Genomic DNA, 16,111 nt, shown 5'->3' with positions numbered 1-16,111 from the left:
TGGAACCGGTTTTAGTTTTTTTCTAACCTTAGGCCAAATCAATATATATATATATATATAAAAAAATAACTACGTCTTCTGCCTTAACCTCATTTGTGCAAAATAGAATTTGCTATTCCCCTGATTGGAAAATCAGTAGTCCTAAATAAGGTCCCTTAGCCAAAGCTTATCTTTTATATTTAAAAAATAAAAATACATAAAATCCTGGTTGTACAATGTGTCACATCAGGGTATACAGTCTTCAATCATAACGCTATGTAAAATATGCATTTTAAGCAGGATGCATTAGTTCTAGCTGTGTGAGCTTGCCGATTTAGATATCGCTGGGATGAACTGGTATTTTCATATCCGGATATAAGATTCAGACAAGAATTCTAATACTCAATAATTTGCAAAATGGTTTTCAAAGCCACTTTATGTAACACTATTAAAAGTTGAAAAATATCTCAGAAATAAGAAAGGCCTTACTTTACCCTCGTGAATTAACTACAAAAAGAGAATGCCATACAGTAGTTACTGTCAAAAAAAATCTGCTTTGTATTTCAGGTAAAAACAGAGAGCAGACAATGTCTGTGGTTTTTTTTGGTTTTTATAAACTCTGCCATTGTCATGCATTCTCAATAAACAAAGTGGTCATAGACACATTTAATAATACAACGTTTTAGCTTGATTAAAATAAATGTTATAAAACGAGGAATGGTACAATGAAAAAACATTACAGTAAATTCCACAAAAAACTAGGATTGCATCAGTAAAAGAAGGGGAAAAAAAACACCAATTAGGCCATACCAGACATTTATTTTAAAGCTGGAAAGAGTAAGGTATCAGTGATATCACGTAGAGATCACTATTTGGCAGCTGTAGTGTGTGGGTAGCCTAACCTGCCGTCCGGTATAAAATGCTGACATTTTGCAATCTCCACAAGTAAGGCATGCAAATGTTGGCAAGGTGGTAAATCGGTGCAATCAAAACACGTTGTGGTTCGTATTTCTCATTTCCATCAACTGTGTCATTTCTGGCAGACAGACTTTTTTGCCACTCCTACAGTGCATTAATGGTTTTTTTACATTAGCACTTTGGAAACAGTTTCAGAAATGATTAAGTTGGAAGGAATTTGCTATGATTTAGACAAAATAGTCTGAATTTACAGAAATATGGAACATAGTCTCCTCTTATTTTAGGAATATGGATTAATATTATACATGACCTGCCCAAATGTATGTTTGTTTCATATTTATTTTTACAGTTCAACTGACCCGTTGATTTGAACCACTTGACAGTACCACAGCATGACTATATATCTACTGACTGATATCTGGGATTTGTTTATTGTACACTAGAAGATCAACTGATTTGGTGAAAACAGTAAAATATTAAATAAAAAAAAATAAAGTGCATATAAAAGAAATGTACCTGCTTAAACTCATGTACTGTTAAAGAGTGCAGTGCTTCAAAAACAGTTTTTTTTTTTACAAAAATAGAAAGTGGCAAATCACATTTAATACAAAAAATCAAGAATAAACAGTTAGAACAAGAGGGCAACATTCAATTAAAGGGAGAAAACTGCAGGCAAATTGCCCCCTCCAGAGTAAGTGCATTACTCTACATGGGCAATTTGTTGTGGGAAATCAACCTCATGGATATGTGAAGATCTGTATCATAGGTAATGCTAGTTTCAACCAACGTGGCTGCAGAACAGAATCAGGAAATTCAGCGGTGTACCAGAAATAGCAAGACAATATCTCAAAGTGTTCTGCTATACCCCAACAAAGTCACATGACCACAACATTTGGCCAGAGGTCAATGTCATGGTCACCAACACATTTATCATGCAGAGTTTTTAAAACCCTGTAAATATAAGAAGTGCTCATTTTTCTTGTACGATCTCCATGGTCAAACCCAACCACCACAGAACACAACTGTGTACACAGCACTAAGCCAACATATCAGAGTGATCTTCATGAGGAAACCAAAGAGTCACATGACTACAATATGGCAGCCAATCTTGCCCAGCAAAGTTTAGAGTACTAATTAAATTTTGCAGTTGTGGCAGATTGAGTTACATGGTTTTAATTAACTCTGTACTCATGGCCCTATTGTATCACAATGCGCTTGTAATTTTCATTTTACAACCCCAGTGAGGCACTGGACCTTTTTTGGCCGCAATTGTAACTATTGTTATGACTACTAAATATCTGTATTCATGATAACACACTGTCAGAGTAAGGTTTTAACTTTGTACAGGAATTGTGCAAAATCACCCTTAGGCCACAGACTGAGAACCACTGTTGTTGATTACAAGGGCATGTTCTAGGTTGAAAAACAGTTTGTTCAAACTCATACAGTACATCTAGGGTGGTTATCTTTTTAGGTTTGTAAATGAAAAGGTGCTGGAGCTAGTGCTATCAGGCATGCATAAACACTGTCTGCATTCAACAACTTAAATCTTTGTTAAAAATAAAAATTCAAACAATATCCAACTTTTTGTAGCACGAGAAACAGCGGTGCATTTCACCGATTTGTTTACATGCCATTTTGTAGCAATGAGGTGCACTCGTGGAAATCAAAAAATATAAAACGAATCGACATGACTGCGGTTCTGGAACCCAATCACTGTGCCTTAAGACACTCTCCTGATGACAAGGCACTTTTGAAAAGGCTGAATAAAACCATTTTAACACCTCCTAAGACAACACTTCACCTAATGCTCCGGCTAAAGGAACTTTGCTTAAAATAACACCTTCTTGGCACCGATAGCAATTCGTTCACAACGGATACAGCACTGTTTTGTAACTTGATCTCAAACAAATTAAAATGGTTTATTCAGTCTTTTCAAAAGTGTCTTCAGGCACACTGACTGGTTTATTAAATCTTTCCAGAATTGCCATCATATCATTGACTCATTTTGTATTTTTATTTCCACGAGTGAACCTCATTGCTACAAAACGGCAAAATGCGCCACTGTTTTACTTACAACATTGGAAATTGTTCGCGCTCTTGGAAAAAAAACCCTGAAATCAGACACAAGTCGCCAAGCAATTTGGTGTTTACCGTTCTGGTGAGTTGCTTCACCATTGTGTTAAATAATGTGAATGTCTTGTCTATTGCTGCTGCATTTTTTAATGTGTGTAGGTGTGGTAAGTTAATTTTGTTACTTAGTTTATTAATGTTAGTTTGTCTGTTACTTTTTTATTATAGTTTATTAACATACATACTTACTCTGTTCATTTCATATGTTGACGCATGTGCGTCATGACCAGTAATACATATTTATTGATTTACATTGTGTCTGGTGGTTAACTCCAGCTTAGAGATCACTTCGGCAATAAGAACACTTCGCTTTCTTCCTGAGGGGTGTTCCCTTAGCCGGAGACTACTGTACTTTTCTAATGAAAATGTGCTACAACAATGCTTTTCTTTCAAAATCTTGAAGAATGGAAGTGCACAACCAGTAACATTAATGGAGTGATTTAATTCACCCCATAACATCACTAATTATCCTCATCAATGCAAACTAAGTTTTACTGCCATCCCCACAGAACCATCAGAAAAAAAAAAACTGTAAGATGTGTCTACAATTTACCCTAACAACTGAAGCAACTGTGACCACACAACCTGTAGGCCTACCACAGTGGCCAATGTACTAGGACCAGTCTAATCAATTGGTTTTGGTATTCCCCCTGGTGTGGGGCTTGTTTTCCTGGTATACCCTGGATCCCTTGACAACATGAAGGTGAAGCGAATGTCATAGTTTATTTTACCATCACCCACCCAGCAATGCTGCTTAACTGGTTTGAGTAGCATGACATACACTTCAGGCATCAAACACAATCATCTGCCTACCTCTGCACCAACTGCAGCAGTACCAAGACTTAATTATGCAATGCTACTGTACAACCACATTACAGTCAAATGTCAAATACACTGCTTTTACTTTATTGCAGTATATTGTAGTACATTTTTGTAAGTGTTCATGCAGTTCTCTATGTACAGCAACAACCCAATACAACTACCAGGTCATCTATACACTTAAAGTGTTGAATATTGCACTATGCAGTGCTTATTTTGAAATGTACAGTATGTTATACAATCAGGAAACTGTTTCAAGTCACGCAATATAATTGTACAGAGGCCATATTAATGTCTATCAAGCCAAGGGAAATCAAATCTGCAGAGGTTTACCAGCTAAATGGAGAGCCAATGTTGTATGCTACGACTATGAGTAAATCCCAGCTTCACAACACTGCACTGGTATGGCAATCAGAATATCACCTTAAATTCTCTTGAGTATTACTCAGCATGTCTGTCTTTGTGGGGGGAAAAATGTCTGAAAAGACAGGGCATGAAGACTATTAGTATGCATCTGTTCTACTGTAATCCAAACAAGTAATACCACAATAGTATCATTTTGTTCCAGGTTTGCAATTTGCACTAAGCAATGCAATATTTTTTCGTCATATTAAATTTACATCCCACTTGTTTTTTTGTTGTTGTTGTATGGGTTTAAAAACATGCTTAATTTACAATTAGGTACTTTAAAAGAAATGGTTTATGTTCTAAATAGTTTTTAACCGTGTCCCTCTAACACAACATACCATTTTTAATGATTACAAAATACTTTCTGTAAAGTACTATGAAAAATTGGGTTACTTCCTGTACATATTTGAATGCGGTGTCAAGCGAGCCCTACTTATCTATTTTACTATTGTGAGCAGTTTGTATTCTTACCTTTGAGCTGTGGTAAGGGTGAAAGCTCGACCAGGCTGCTCTGGGTCCGGAACTGAGACGAGCCTTGCGATCTCTTCTGTTTCTGCGCTTTTCTCACGGATTTTCGTGTGAACCCGTCCACCTTTTCTGCTGCCGAGATAGCCGACATTTTCTTGTGTGGCTACTAAAAAATGTTGACTATATATATTTCCACTTCAAGGTGACTAATCTTCGGCAGATCATACAATCTTAAACAGTGAAAAGGAGATTAAACTAAAGTCCGCTATGGACAGATCACCAAGTTTCAATATACACTATATATTTTAAAAACCAACACTATCTGATGATTCATCAGCAACACCCATTGAAATGTTTTTCTATTCATTAAATTCCACCGTCAAGAAAATGTACCAAACAACCAATGTTAAAACTCGCCTATTAAAACTACGGCATCAATTGCAATTTACAGATTCGCTTTTCCTAATGCGAAACATACAAGCTAGATCAATATAAATACAAAAAAACGGCCACATTATCGTTGAAAAGGAATAAATCTACAGGTTGCTACTTATGCTTGCAAAAATAGTAATCCAAATTCCAAAACGATCGCTCACAAAAATAAGACGGATGTGCCGTATATTAATATATATATATATATATATATATATATATATATATATATATATATATATATATATATATATATTAACTTCCAAACTAACTGATCACGAAAAACACGCTTTCCCTCTTCTGGAAACCTCAACTTTGCTTTTACAACGTATCTGCTACTATCTCCGGTGGCTCACCGCTGTTTAAGCCTAAGCAAGTACGAGAAGAAGACAGTCTGGGAACCTCTCAACTATCTAACAAGCGTCAGCAACAACCGAGTCATTCTCTACAAACGTCTCTGTCGAAATTTAACAGAAAAAGGCAAATGCTTATACTCCGCACGGCTTGTCGGTTTTAAGCGGCACTTCCTGTAACAGCTTAACTTTGGTTTAATTAATTAAATACAAACGCATAACTGAAAGCTACGCACCTCGACGTAACCTCACCTTTGCTACCAAAACACAACCACCAGTCAGTCGGTAGACCTGCCCCTCGCAGTCAGTGCGTAGGTCACCGGCAAACACTCTGACCAACCAGAAGAGAGAAACACATTTACGTCAGTATTTACGCCAATGGCATTCTACCAGAAACGAAACATAACTGAAAATGGTACATTTTTTAAGCCAATTGGAAGTGCACAATGGAAAGCCCAAACCAATAGCAAGTCCGTTGAGGAGTTGGTATACTATTTGACAGATTTCCTGTCAGTCTAAATAAATCGACCCCTGGATTGCGGGGGATACTGTTTGATTGGTTAATGGCAATTAGAAGTTAAAATGCGATTGATTTGTTCTGCTGTAAATGATACGACGCAGGCATGCAAGGTGAATACTGTCTGGCATCAAGTGAAAATGTAATGCATGTAGGTGCATAACTTTATTTTCACTCCACCCATGTGTGATTGAGAAACAAAGTCTGTAGTTATTAATTTGAAAGTACCACACAACGAATGTCCGTCACTTAAAAACAAAAATAATTTGTGTAGCAAAGTAATGAAATTATATTTTGGACATACGTTCGTATTCATAATTTGCAACCGTTGTGAGAGTTACCAGAAATAAGTTCAGATGTAAGCATACATAATTAACTGGTATTTTTAGCACACGTGTCAAATGAAAGTCATAAATAATATTCATGATTAATAAATACAGATCCATCAGAGGCTGGAAGAGTTGAAAGGTCATATTTTCAAGATGATTTGAATGGTGGGGGCGGCTGTTTAGATAGGCTCAAAGCAGCTCAACATCAGGCAAGTGAAAATTAAAGAATCATTGTAATAACTCACTATCTGAGCAGTATAACCCTGAACCCCACCCCCAAAACAACTACAAACATCTTGAATAGTAACCCCAGATAAAGACTTTTCAAATTAAAATTGTACATCATTTTAAATTCACTGGTATTAATTCCAACACAACTCAAACTACCTATATACACCTGTCTGAATTTTATATGTTGTTCCTTTGAAAATGACTCATAATGTTATGTGTCCCACCTGTGAAAATAACAAAAAACTTGCATTATTTATTTTGCTTAATTTTAAATGCACAGCAATTACATTTCCTCATTTTTACAGGTAGGACAGCTTGTTTGCTACAAAAAAACTACTGCAGATTTGAGAAAGCTGAAACTATATGTTATCCAACTGTTTGAGATGGAATAAACATTGTATTGTTTGTCAAACATATTTTCCCATTGCAAATAAAATGAACTCATTGCTTAAACACAGTTTTCTGAGCTGGAAGCATAAATGATGACTATTCCTGTTTTTTCTTCTTTAACAGATTTCTACAGTACATTCATCTGATGTATTGAACTTACGAAATGTTCCAATACAATAGTGTGTTATGTGTTCCTACTGTGTCTAACAGAGTCTTGTAGTGTCATTGTGTGCTTTATTCAGCATCCATGAGTTACATTGGTAAAGGGCTGTTGCAATTTGTCATTTCTTCCTGTCCACTACTGGATTTTTGAACAATCTCCATCCTCATTTGTATATTAGCCCAGGTATAAAGGAGAAAGGGTGTGGTCACTTTATAAGGAAACAGTCTAGATTGTGCTGGCAACAAGTGTGAATTACCAACCATCACCCACTCACTAAAGAAATAAACAGTGATCTTTTATTTATATTAAGAGGAGCCAGTAACATTAGCTTTCTGTTATTATGCGCTGGCCATGTCTTTACTGTGTCCACCAAGATTGGCTCATGAGAAGCTGGAATGAGGCGAGATCTGTTGTCAGTAAATGTAACATGAGAAGTGTACAAATAAGATACATTATAAGAGGACTCTACTGGCTCATTGAATACATATGAAACAGAATAACAGTTAAGATTACTTACCAACCTGCTAAGAACCTTCTTATTTCTCTTATCTAAAGAAGTGTTTATTCAATTGCAATGAAACTTGGTTTGGACATACTATACCTTAAGTATTAGAATCTAAGAGACAGTATTTGGAGGCATCTGTCTTACATACAGCAGATGAAGACCATGATGATCTGCTTTATGTTACCGGTAGGTCCAATTTTGAATTTAGAGCCATGGCAGGACACATTTGTTTAATCAGTTGCATCAATATTCTGCAAAATGAGGTATAAAATTGAACAGATTTTGTAAGTAAGAAATAAACCACAATCCAGCCAGGTTCCGAGATGCCTGGCACCTATTATATGAAATATTTTTTGTCAATGCCCATTTTATAGACAACTAACTGATAAACAGCTAAGCTTAGTATGTGCTGCACAGTCATCTATATATAAGCTCTTTCTTATGCAATGAATACCATATTTAATAGATTACTACAGTGTCCTTTTACCCATTCGAATACAATATGTATTTTCTCTGAACTTCATCTTGTTTTTACCAACTAAAAAAGCTATCTATTCACCGACAGGCCTTCTCACTGAAACTCATCTGCTTCCTAATATTAGTATTATGTAATAGTGGCACAAACGTTACTTGTCTATTGATGCTAGAAATTAGTTAGCTATTATTAGTTTTCGGCAGGGCAGGATGCTATTTTTTCACCGTTGCTAGACACATGATTGCCAAAGAAAAGCTGTCACAGTTTCATTCATTGTGACTCCATGCTTTTTACCTATTAGCCTGTCAGATGTCTGGCTTCAGATCTGAAGATTGAGGATTTAAGTTTGTGGTCATTATTTCATCAATTATATTAATTTGTAATTAGTGGTTTCCATTTGTATAAACTACAGGAGTTTATAGCTTTATTATTTACCATTGTTATGTGAACCCTATAAGAAACGACTGTTCACGCCTTATATAGTCAATTAACAACAGATTTCCCAGCTTCATCTCAAAACAGCTGTAGAAGCCAGCCAGCAGATCAGAATGTCAGATTTTGATGTATGAAGATGGAGAAAAATCCTGCAAAAATGAAAATAAATTAGTAAAATTTAACCTAAAACAATTCAAATAGTTTATAATTATTACACCCTTCTATTTATCTCAGGGTTTTGGTGAATATAAATCAACAAGAGTGAATCCTTGATAAAATTGCTGGTTTAATATGAATGACTTTATTTCTTGTATAATAATTACATTTTTTATATTGGTTGGGCTTAGTTTTCAATACATATATCTATTGTGACAAACCAGGGTAAGTCTGCCAATTGTAAAACCTTCTAGTGTAAAATAAGTGTTCCAGACCACAGCTAGTTTTCAAAACAGGGCGATACCTACATATTTATTTATACAAAAAATAAACAATAAAAGACAATACTAACTACATAAAGGAGTACTAACCAAACTTTGAAAGTTTTAAACTAGACGGTTATGCCATTTACCAGTCACCAAAAACCAATATTTTCCAAATATTTAACACACACCTTTAAGGTTTCCCACAGGTCTCTTCTTTGGCCTTAGCCTTAACATAGACAAAGGGGGGGGGGGGGTGTAGTCCTGAACCATAGCACAAAATGGCAATTCCAGTGAAACATCCCGCCCCCACCCTCTTTGAAACCCAACCAGTTCCCTACAATTCCCAAATAGTCTATTCTTCGCGCCTCTTGTGGGCTGGTTAGAGGGCGGGTCGGTCCACCTTCCGGCGCCTCCATGAAGGAGCCAAGAACTGGAGAGGAGGGACCTGAACAGGGTGACAGGGGCGACTGCTTCGTAGGCCGGTGTCTGGGAGGGTGAGACAGCAGTCAGAGATGAGACCTCTGGAGTAGATGCAGTGACATCTGATCCACCAGGGGGAACAAAGCAGGAGGCAAGGGGAACAAAAGAGATGTCTGGTGACAGCGCAGCAGAGTGTCTACGAGCACGGGGCAAGGGACCTGACCCACCTGAGACGGATTGGTGCGTAGGGGTAGTGGTCGGGGCTGTGGTGGAGATGGTCTGTACCTCCTCCCCCTTCTCTGTAGCTGGTGTCTGCTTTTACTCGGGCTCTGCACATAGTGGCAGTTCTCATCCTGGTAGCTGCAGTTCTTGATCCAACGGCAGGAACTCTTGCCCCGACGGCATCAACTCAGGTTCCAGAGCAGGCAACTCTGGCAATAGCAATCCTGGTTCCAGCAGCAATCAACTCTAGTTTGATAACACCAATTCCCGCAACTGCAGCAACTCTCGCCGTCTACTGTCTCAAGGCCCTTAACAACTCTTCCATTTTTTTTTTCACACCCAGACAATTTTAGCTTGTTGCTTGTATTCTCCACCATATGTGGCAAACCAGGGTAAGTCTGTCAATTGCAGAACCTTTTCACACTGTCTTCTAGTGTAAAATAAGTGTTCCAGACCACAGATAGTTTTCAAAACAGGGCGGTGCCTGCATACTTATTTATATAAAACAAACCTATATATAAACCTATATATAAAATTGAAAACTATGTCCAACCAATATATATATATATATATATATATATATATACACACACAACACACACACACACACACACACACACACACAATATATATATATATATATAAATTTGAAAAAGGAAAAGTGCCGAGTACCAAAAGGAGCAAAATCAAAAAGAAAAAGGTAAATACACAAAAATGTGAATAATTGATTGAAAAAATCAATTACATCAGGACGTTTCGGACTACAAGTCTGTATATTTACATAAGCTGTTACATATTCTGGATATATCTACAGTATGCTTTCATACAAGTAAATAAATATGTTTACAGATTTCCTTTCAATTCCCTCGCTGGTTAATTAGGAATGTATACTGTATTTACTTATCTAAGAAAGCTGTACAAAGTAAACTTGGAAATCACAGTTTAAAGCACAAAGGTCAAAATATGTATATGTTTATAGGGTTGATAGGACAGAGAAGAATAATAAAAAGCAGGGTTGGATAGCAGTAAATGGTGCCCATCCCTGAAAAACGGGAAGTTGGTGTTGCCTCAGGTATTGATACAGCAAGAGAGCGACAAAAAAGAGGGGCCTCAGCCTAGGGTATCTTTATAATATAGTTAGGGGAAATATATATTCCCATATTATTAATTAAGAATTAAATATTGTCATTCTTAAATACTTTATACCCTTCAATACATTGTAATAGAAACTCCAGTGCACCACTGACTTGGTTGTGAATCAAGAGAGGCTGATGGGTAACTCCTAACTTCACATTCCTAGAAGCAATATTTCAGTTCTTGCTTCACACTCGTACATTCCTTGAACATTCCAGATAATAAATATGTGGATACTACAGCACAAAGAAAGAGAGAGGAGAGGACCATACTACATAGACCACAAACTGCAATTGGATGGAAAGACTTCCTGGCTTGGGCAATAATTAAACTATCGGGGACCTAGAAGAATAGAGCTTCATTGCGTCTCTTCGATTAGGTTTTGATATTACTTCATACACTTTTACACTGCAACTACTGCCACCTGTGTACTACCTATTGTGTTTATTTTAACCCAACTGTCTTGATGCTTTTATCTACATTAACTATTTGACTGCCTTGATAACAAATTCCTCAGTGCTGATACACATCATCCTGAATACAAGCCCGTTTTGAATCTTTAGTGTGGCATTGATGGTGTAGTGGACTGCGTTGTATTTGGCAGGCAGGACTTCAGCATGGGTTGCTAGGCAACAACTTAGAACTCACAGTCAGGTGATTCGTGTGGGAGATGATCAAGGGCATTTGTTATGTAATTTTTTTTTGTGTCATTGTTTTGTTTTTGTGATAAAAAAATGTCATAAAATGTGCTGAACAGGAAATGTACCCTTGAGAAAGTCAAACAGGTTATTTAACAGTAAAAGTGACAGATGAAACCAATACAGGGTTTTACAACAATGTGAAAAATGATACTGAGCATAACATGCACACTATAATATTAAGCTACTCACAAATACGACCTATACTGCCTCATTTTACTATATGGACTCTGTTACTTAGAAATCAAACAAACATCTGGTTAAGGGTTAGGCCACTGGTGACTTTCTCCCAAAGTAAATTGACCACCCCACCAAGAGCCTGATTTATAAAGGTATTCACAACAAAACTGTTTGAACCAGTTTTTGTTAAATAAAACTTATTGTTATAAAACACATACGTTGGGGACACCTTTGAATTCTAAAGTGAACCTCTTGATTTTCACGTTTCTTCTGCAGAATAATCTCTGGCCTCTCCATTGAGAGGTTTTTACAGTATCTGAAATTCAATAAAGTAGAGACCAACAGTTATCCACCACCTGGGATTAAAATAGGCCAGAGAACATGAATAGAATAAATATAGCTGTTTGGGAGTATAAACACTGTTCGGCTAAGTTTTCCAGAATGTTTAATGAAGATAAAAAAGAGACTGTGGTTTGATGTTATCTGGGCCGATTCCATCAGGGTTTTGCACAACCCGCACCACGTAACAATTGCTATAAAACCACTCAAAGTCAATTAAGGAAGGCATTTACCCATTTTCTTGTTTAATGGTAATTAATTTACAGTTGCAAAGCACTGAGTAGACTGGAGGTTTAGCAATGATAGTTTGTCTCATAATCCTCATTACTCTTTAAAAGAGATGATTTATTTAGGGGCCTCTCTGCAACTACAGGATAAACCTGCATTTTATTTTCACCATATAAGAACACATTTATTTAGAGATGTTCTGGACACCTGGCAAGACTTGTACCAAGGTTTAATACAGAAACCCTTTGACGTGTTGAGTGTCTTCAGGTACAAAACAGAGGGTCCCACCTGATAATCAGCACAACAACAAAAAAATACACAAATTGAGGCGGTCTCAATATTTTTAGACATTGTTTAGTATTTGCTGTACTGCCGAATACCAACAAAATATGTGATGCTTGGAGGTGGGGCAGTTGTTGCCAGTTTTACCCACTCAGAGGTCTTTCTTACTGGCAGAATGTCAAATGGGTTTGCTGTCATCGAAAGGTTTCAAGAGGGTCATGAAACAAGCACATCACTTGGAAGAAGTTCTTTATCAGGTAAAACTAAGAATACCGCAACATGCATTTCTGTATTAATATTCTGATATTTGCTGCTCTACTCAGTTTTGGGGTCAAATGAATAATAAATACCCCAGTCATTCAGCACTGGTATTTAGAGGTTGCTTATTAAATTAATATACATTATGTGGAGCAATGTCTATCTAGGTCAGGATTACCATTATTATTTAGTAAGAAAGCACAGGTAGTAAAATGGTGAACAAATGCTTACTGTCTAGTACCACAAATAATTCCATTACTTCTGTGGAGTGTCTACAGCAAGGCATTAATTGCGTGACCTTCTGCTCTCTCCTTAAACTCAGCTTGTCCTCAGATGTAGACTTGGTAGAAAGATCAGGTGCAGCATTTGGCTATCAGCTTCCTGCAGATAATAAATGGTTATTACAAACCAACCAATAAAATCAGGAATGCATTAGTTTTATTTCAGATTTTAGCCATTGGCAGTATATCAAATGGAATTCTATTTATGACTCAAGTTTTGACACTTTTGGGTAAACTGGTTATGAAACTTCAAAATTGGAGCAGAAAGTGAGTCACCATGAATGATAACAGTATATTCCCTGGCATGTGCTTACAGTTTATGTTCTGAATTCAATATAAGATCAAATGAATGCATAATGTATTCACTACTGCTTCAAGCAATATCGTTTTGCTAATTTTAGAATCGTAAAAGGTATAGTCTTCAAGGTTTTAAATTCCACTCTGACAAACCCAGGCTGAGCTTGTCACATGCAAGACCATCTCCACTTGTCTTTTGTGTAAAAGGAACAGCACTCCAGGAGTGTAAACTAAACTGTTGCAGGTCTATGCGACACTGGATAGCTAAGCTGTTTCCCTGTCAATTAAAAAAAAAAAAAATCATTTATTATGTAGACGTGAATCAAAAACCACTACCTTTCCTCTCTGGTTGCAGCTCTCTAGTTGCAATATCCCTTGTAGACTATCCTAGTGGAGCCCTGAGCTCTCCTTTTATAGGACATGGCTGCTCCCAATTATCACTAATTATTCAACTAAGGAGCAGCCACATTCTCATTCTGTTTTTGCAGGGACAGGAATTAACCCCATCCCTGCCAACCACCACCAAAACACACACAAACACCCACAAACACCACAATATTTACAGGCAGAACTCTGCCACATTTTCTTTCTTTCCTTTTTTTTAGAATTTGTATTTAAGTGAAGAATAGGTAAAACAATAATAACATTCTAATAGTAATACAAACATTGTAGGAATTCTCAAGTAGGCATACGTGTAATACAAAAATCAAAATTACATTTTTACTATCTATTTTTTCAATTTTAACCCCCTTCCCCTTCCCAAAACCATCCCCATATCACCTTCTATATGCACCGTCTTAGTATTTAATAAAAACAAAACCAGGAGAGCATTCGCCAGTCAATAATAATCAGAGGGACAATCCACATCTCCTAATCAGAGGGCAGTACTAGTAAGTGTGAGAGGTGTGAGAGAAAGGGTTGTGACCTAGAATTACATTTATCAACTGATCCCCTCAGGGGGAATTCATTTTTTTCTAATTTTAAAAAGAACAAGATGTCCTTAATCCAACAAGAACTAGAGGGGTGAGGGAGACGTCCAGCCAAGCAAGATCCCCTGAAGTGTAAAATGCCACCACATCTGCCTGTCCACCTTGTAAAGACTGGTTCTCAGATGGAACACCAAAAATTGCCAATAGTGGGCATGGGTCCAAAGGGGTCTTCAGTACCTGACTAAGTTGTGAAAATGAAAGACCAGAAATCAGCAAGCTTAGGGCAAGACTAGAATATGTGAGTCAGGTCAGCTTTGGAGTATTTAAATCTGTCACAGCTCCCATCCAACCCAGGGTAGATCTTGACCAGTCTCTTCCACTTTCTTACCCTTTATTAACTTCAGCACTTATCTCATGTCTCCCCTTGTCATCATGCAGTTGAACTTTCCATCTCAGTTTTACCCCCTAATTAAACAGATGCAGGCCGCTGGCCACTCAGGAGGACTGAAGATCAATGGGGGAGCACTATTTCTGCTGACAATCCTATCACCTCTTTTCATCCACCAAACCTAAGTAACAGTTGTTACCAAATAACTGAATCCTGAAAGCATTAGCCAACTGTGGGAAGTTTCAGCATGGACTCATTGGTCACCTGACCAGAATGGTAGTTGATCTGCAATGAGACGAACTAGACCCAGATGACTTTTCTCCCCACTCACAGTGGGACCTCAATGCCACGCTTGCTATGGGATCCCACTCTCGTATTGCTTACACTCCACACCAAACGGCAATTCTTTTGCTATGTGAGTGACTGAGGTCCTCTTCTGATTTCTAATTAATTAACTTCTAATTAACTCTTAACTTAAAATAGTGAGGCCAATGAGTCCCACTTTTAAAAATAATATAAAAAGAAAGGCTGCTGTAATATACTATAAGATGTAATTAAATGATGTAAATGTTTGCAATTTGCAAACCTATTTGTCATATAATCCATAAAACATAATGTCTATGGTAAAATATAATAAACTAATGTCATGCAGTGTGGCAGGTCAGAATGGGGTGTTTAATATGATTTGCTGTATTTAAATGTCTTAATGTTTTGGTTTGGTGGTAGTTGGCAGGGATGGGGTTAATTCCTATCCCTACCAAAAACAATGATAATGTGGCTTGGGCCTTTATTAAAGAATTGATGATTAGTTTAGCTCCAGTCACATGGGATGTAAGGGGAGAAAACACATTTTGTTAAGTGGGTGTTTGAAAGGAGGCATGTGAGTGAGAGCAGAGGAGAAAGAGATTTAAGAAAAATAACAATTGCTACACATGCAGGAGCATGGTACTTGTTTATTTGGTGTCAGTGTTTGTGTTTTTGTGCAAACCGTTATTTTGCTTTGTTTTTGTACAACCTTGTTATTTTATTTTTGTTTAATAAATGCACGCACCAGCTCTTTTCACCTGCAAGTACCTTTCTGGTCTGAGGCCATCATTACACAGCCATCCTGTCCCATATGTTGTTAGAAGTGGGATTGTAATGCCTCCACGGACCCAGGCCAGAGCAGGAGAGAAAACACCTGGGGACCCAGCACCGTAAAATGCTACTGGAGGAACCTGCCTTTTCACTATCAGCATTTCCACTGACAGCAGGGCCTTTACTAGGGGAACCAGCCTGTTTGCTGTCAACATTTCCATTGGCCGCAGTGCCTTTACTGGGGGAACCTGCTTTCTTGCTGTCGGCATGTCTGTTGACAGCATTGCCTTTACTGGAAGAGCCAGCATTGTCACTGGCAGGGGAGGGAGGGCTAGGTCGGCCAGGGTGTCCTTGGCTCACCACACACCAGGGACCCCGTGGTCTGGCTGGGCGCCTGAGGG

The 16,111-nt window shown here is 37.5% G+C and overlaps 1 protein-coding gene across 2 annotated transcripts in view; it reads right to left on the bottom strand.

Annotated features, from left to right (window-relative positions):
- The window catches only part of LOC121315959 (serine/threonine-protein phosphatase 2A 56 kDa regulatory subunit alpha isoform), a 91,301-nt gene extending 85,516 nt beyond the window's left edge, over positions 1-5,785 (bottom strand). The window contains exon 1 of one of the 2 annotated variants that reach the window (XM_041250596.1): positions 4,729-5,785. In XM_041250596.1, coding sequence (XP_041106530.1) covers positions 4,729-4,876 — 148 coding nt within the window. In that variant the 5' untranslated portion in view covers positions 4,877-5,785. The remainder of the gene's footprint in view (positions 1-4,728) is intronic. The other variant, XM_041250595.1, reaches the window with a different exon arrangement.
- Positions 5,786-16,111: the final 10,326 nt, after the last annotated feature.

The sequence above is a fragment of the Polyodon spathula genome, chromosome 5 (genome assembly GCF_017654505.1).
Source record: "Polyodon spathula isolate WHYD16114869_AA chromosome 5, ASM1765450v1, whole genome shotgun sequence".
Classification (NCBI taxonomy): Eukaryota; Metazoa; Chordata; class Actinopteri; order Acipenseriformes; family Polyodontidae; genus Polyodon; species Polyodon spathula.
The sequence above is the reverse complement of the archived record's forward strand: the minus strand, read 5'-3'. Positions and strand labels throughout refer to the sequence as shown.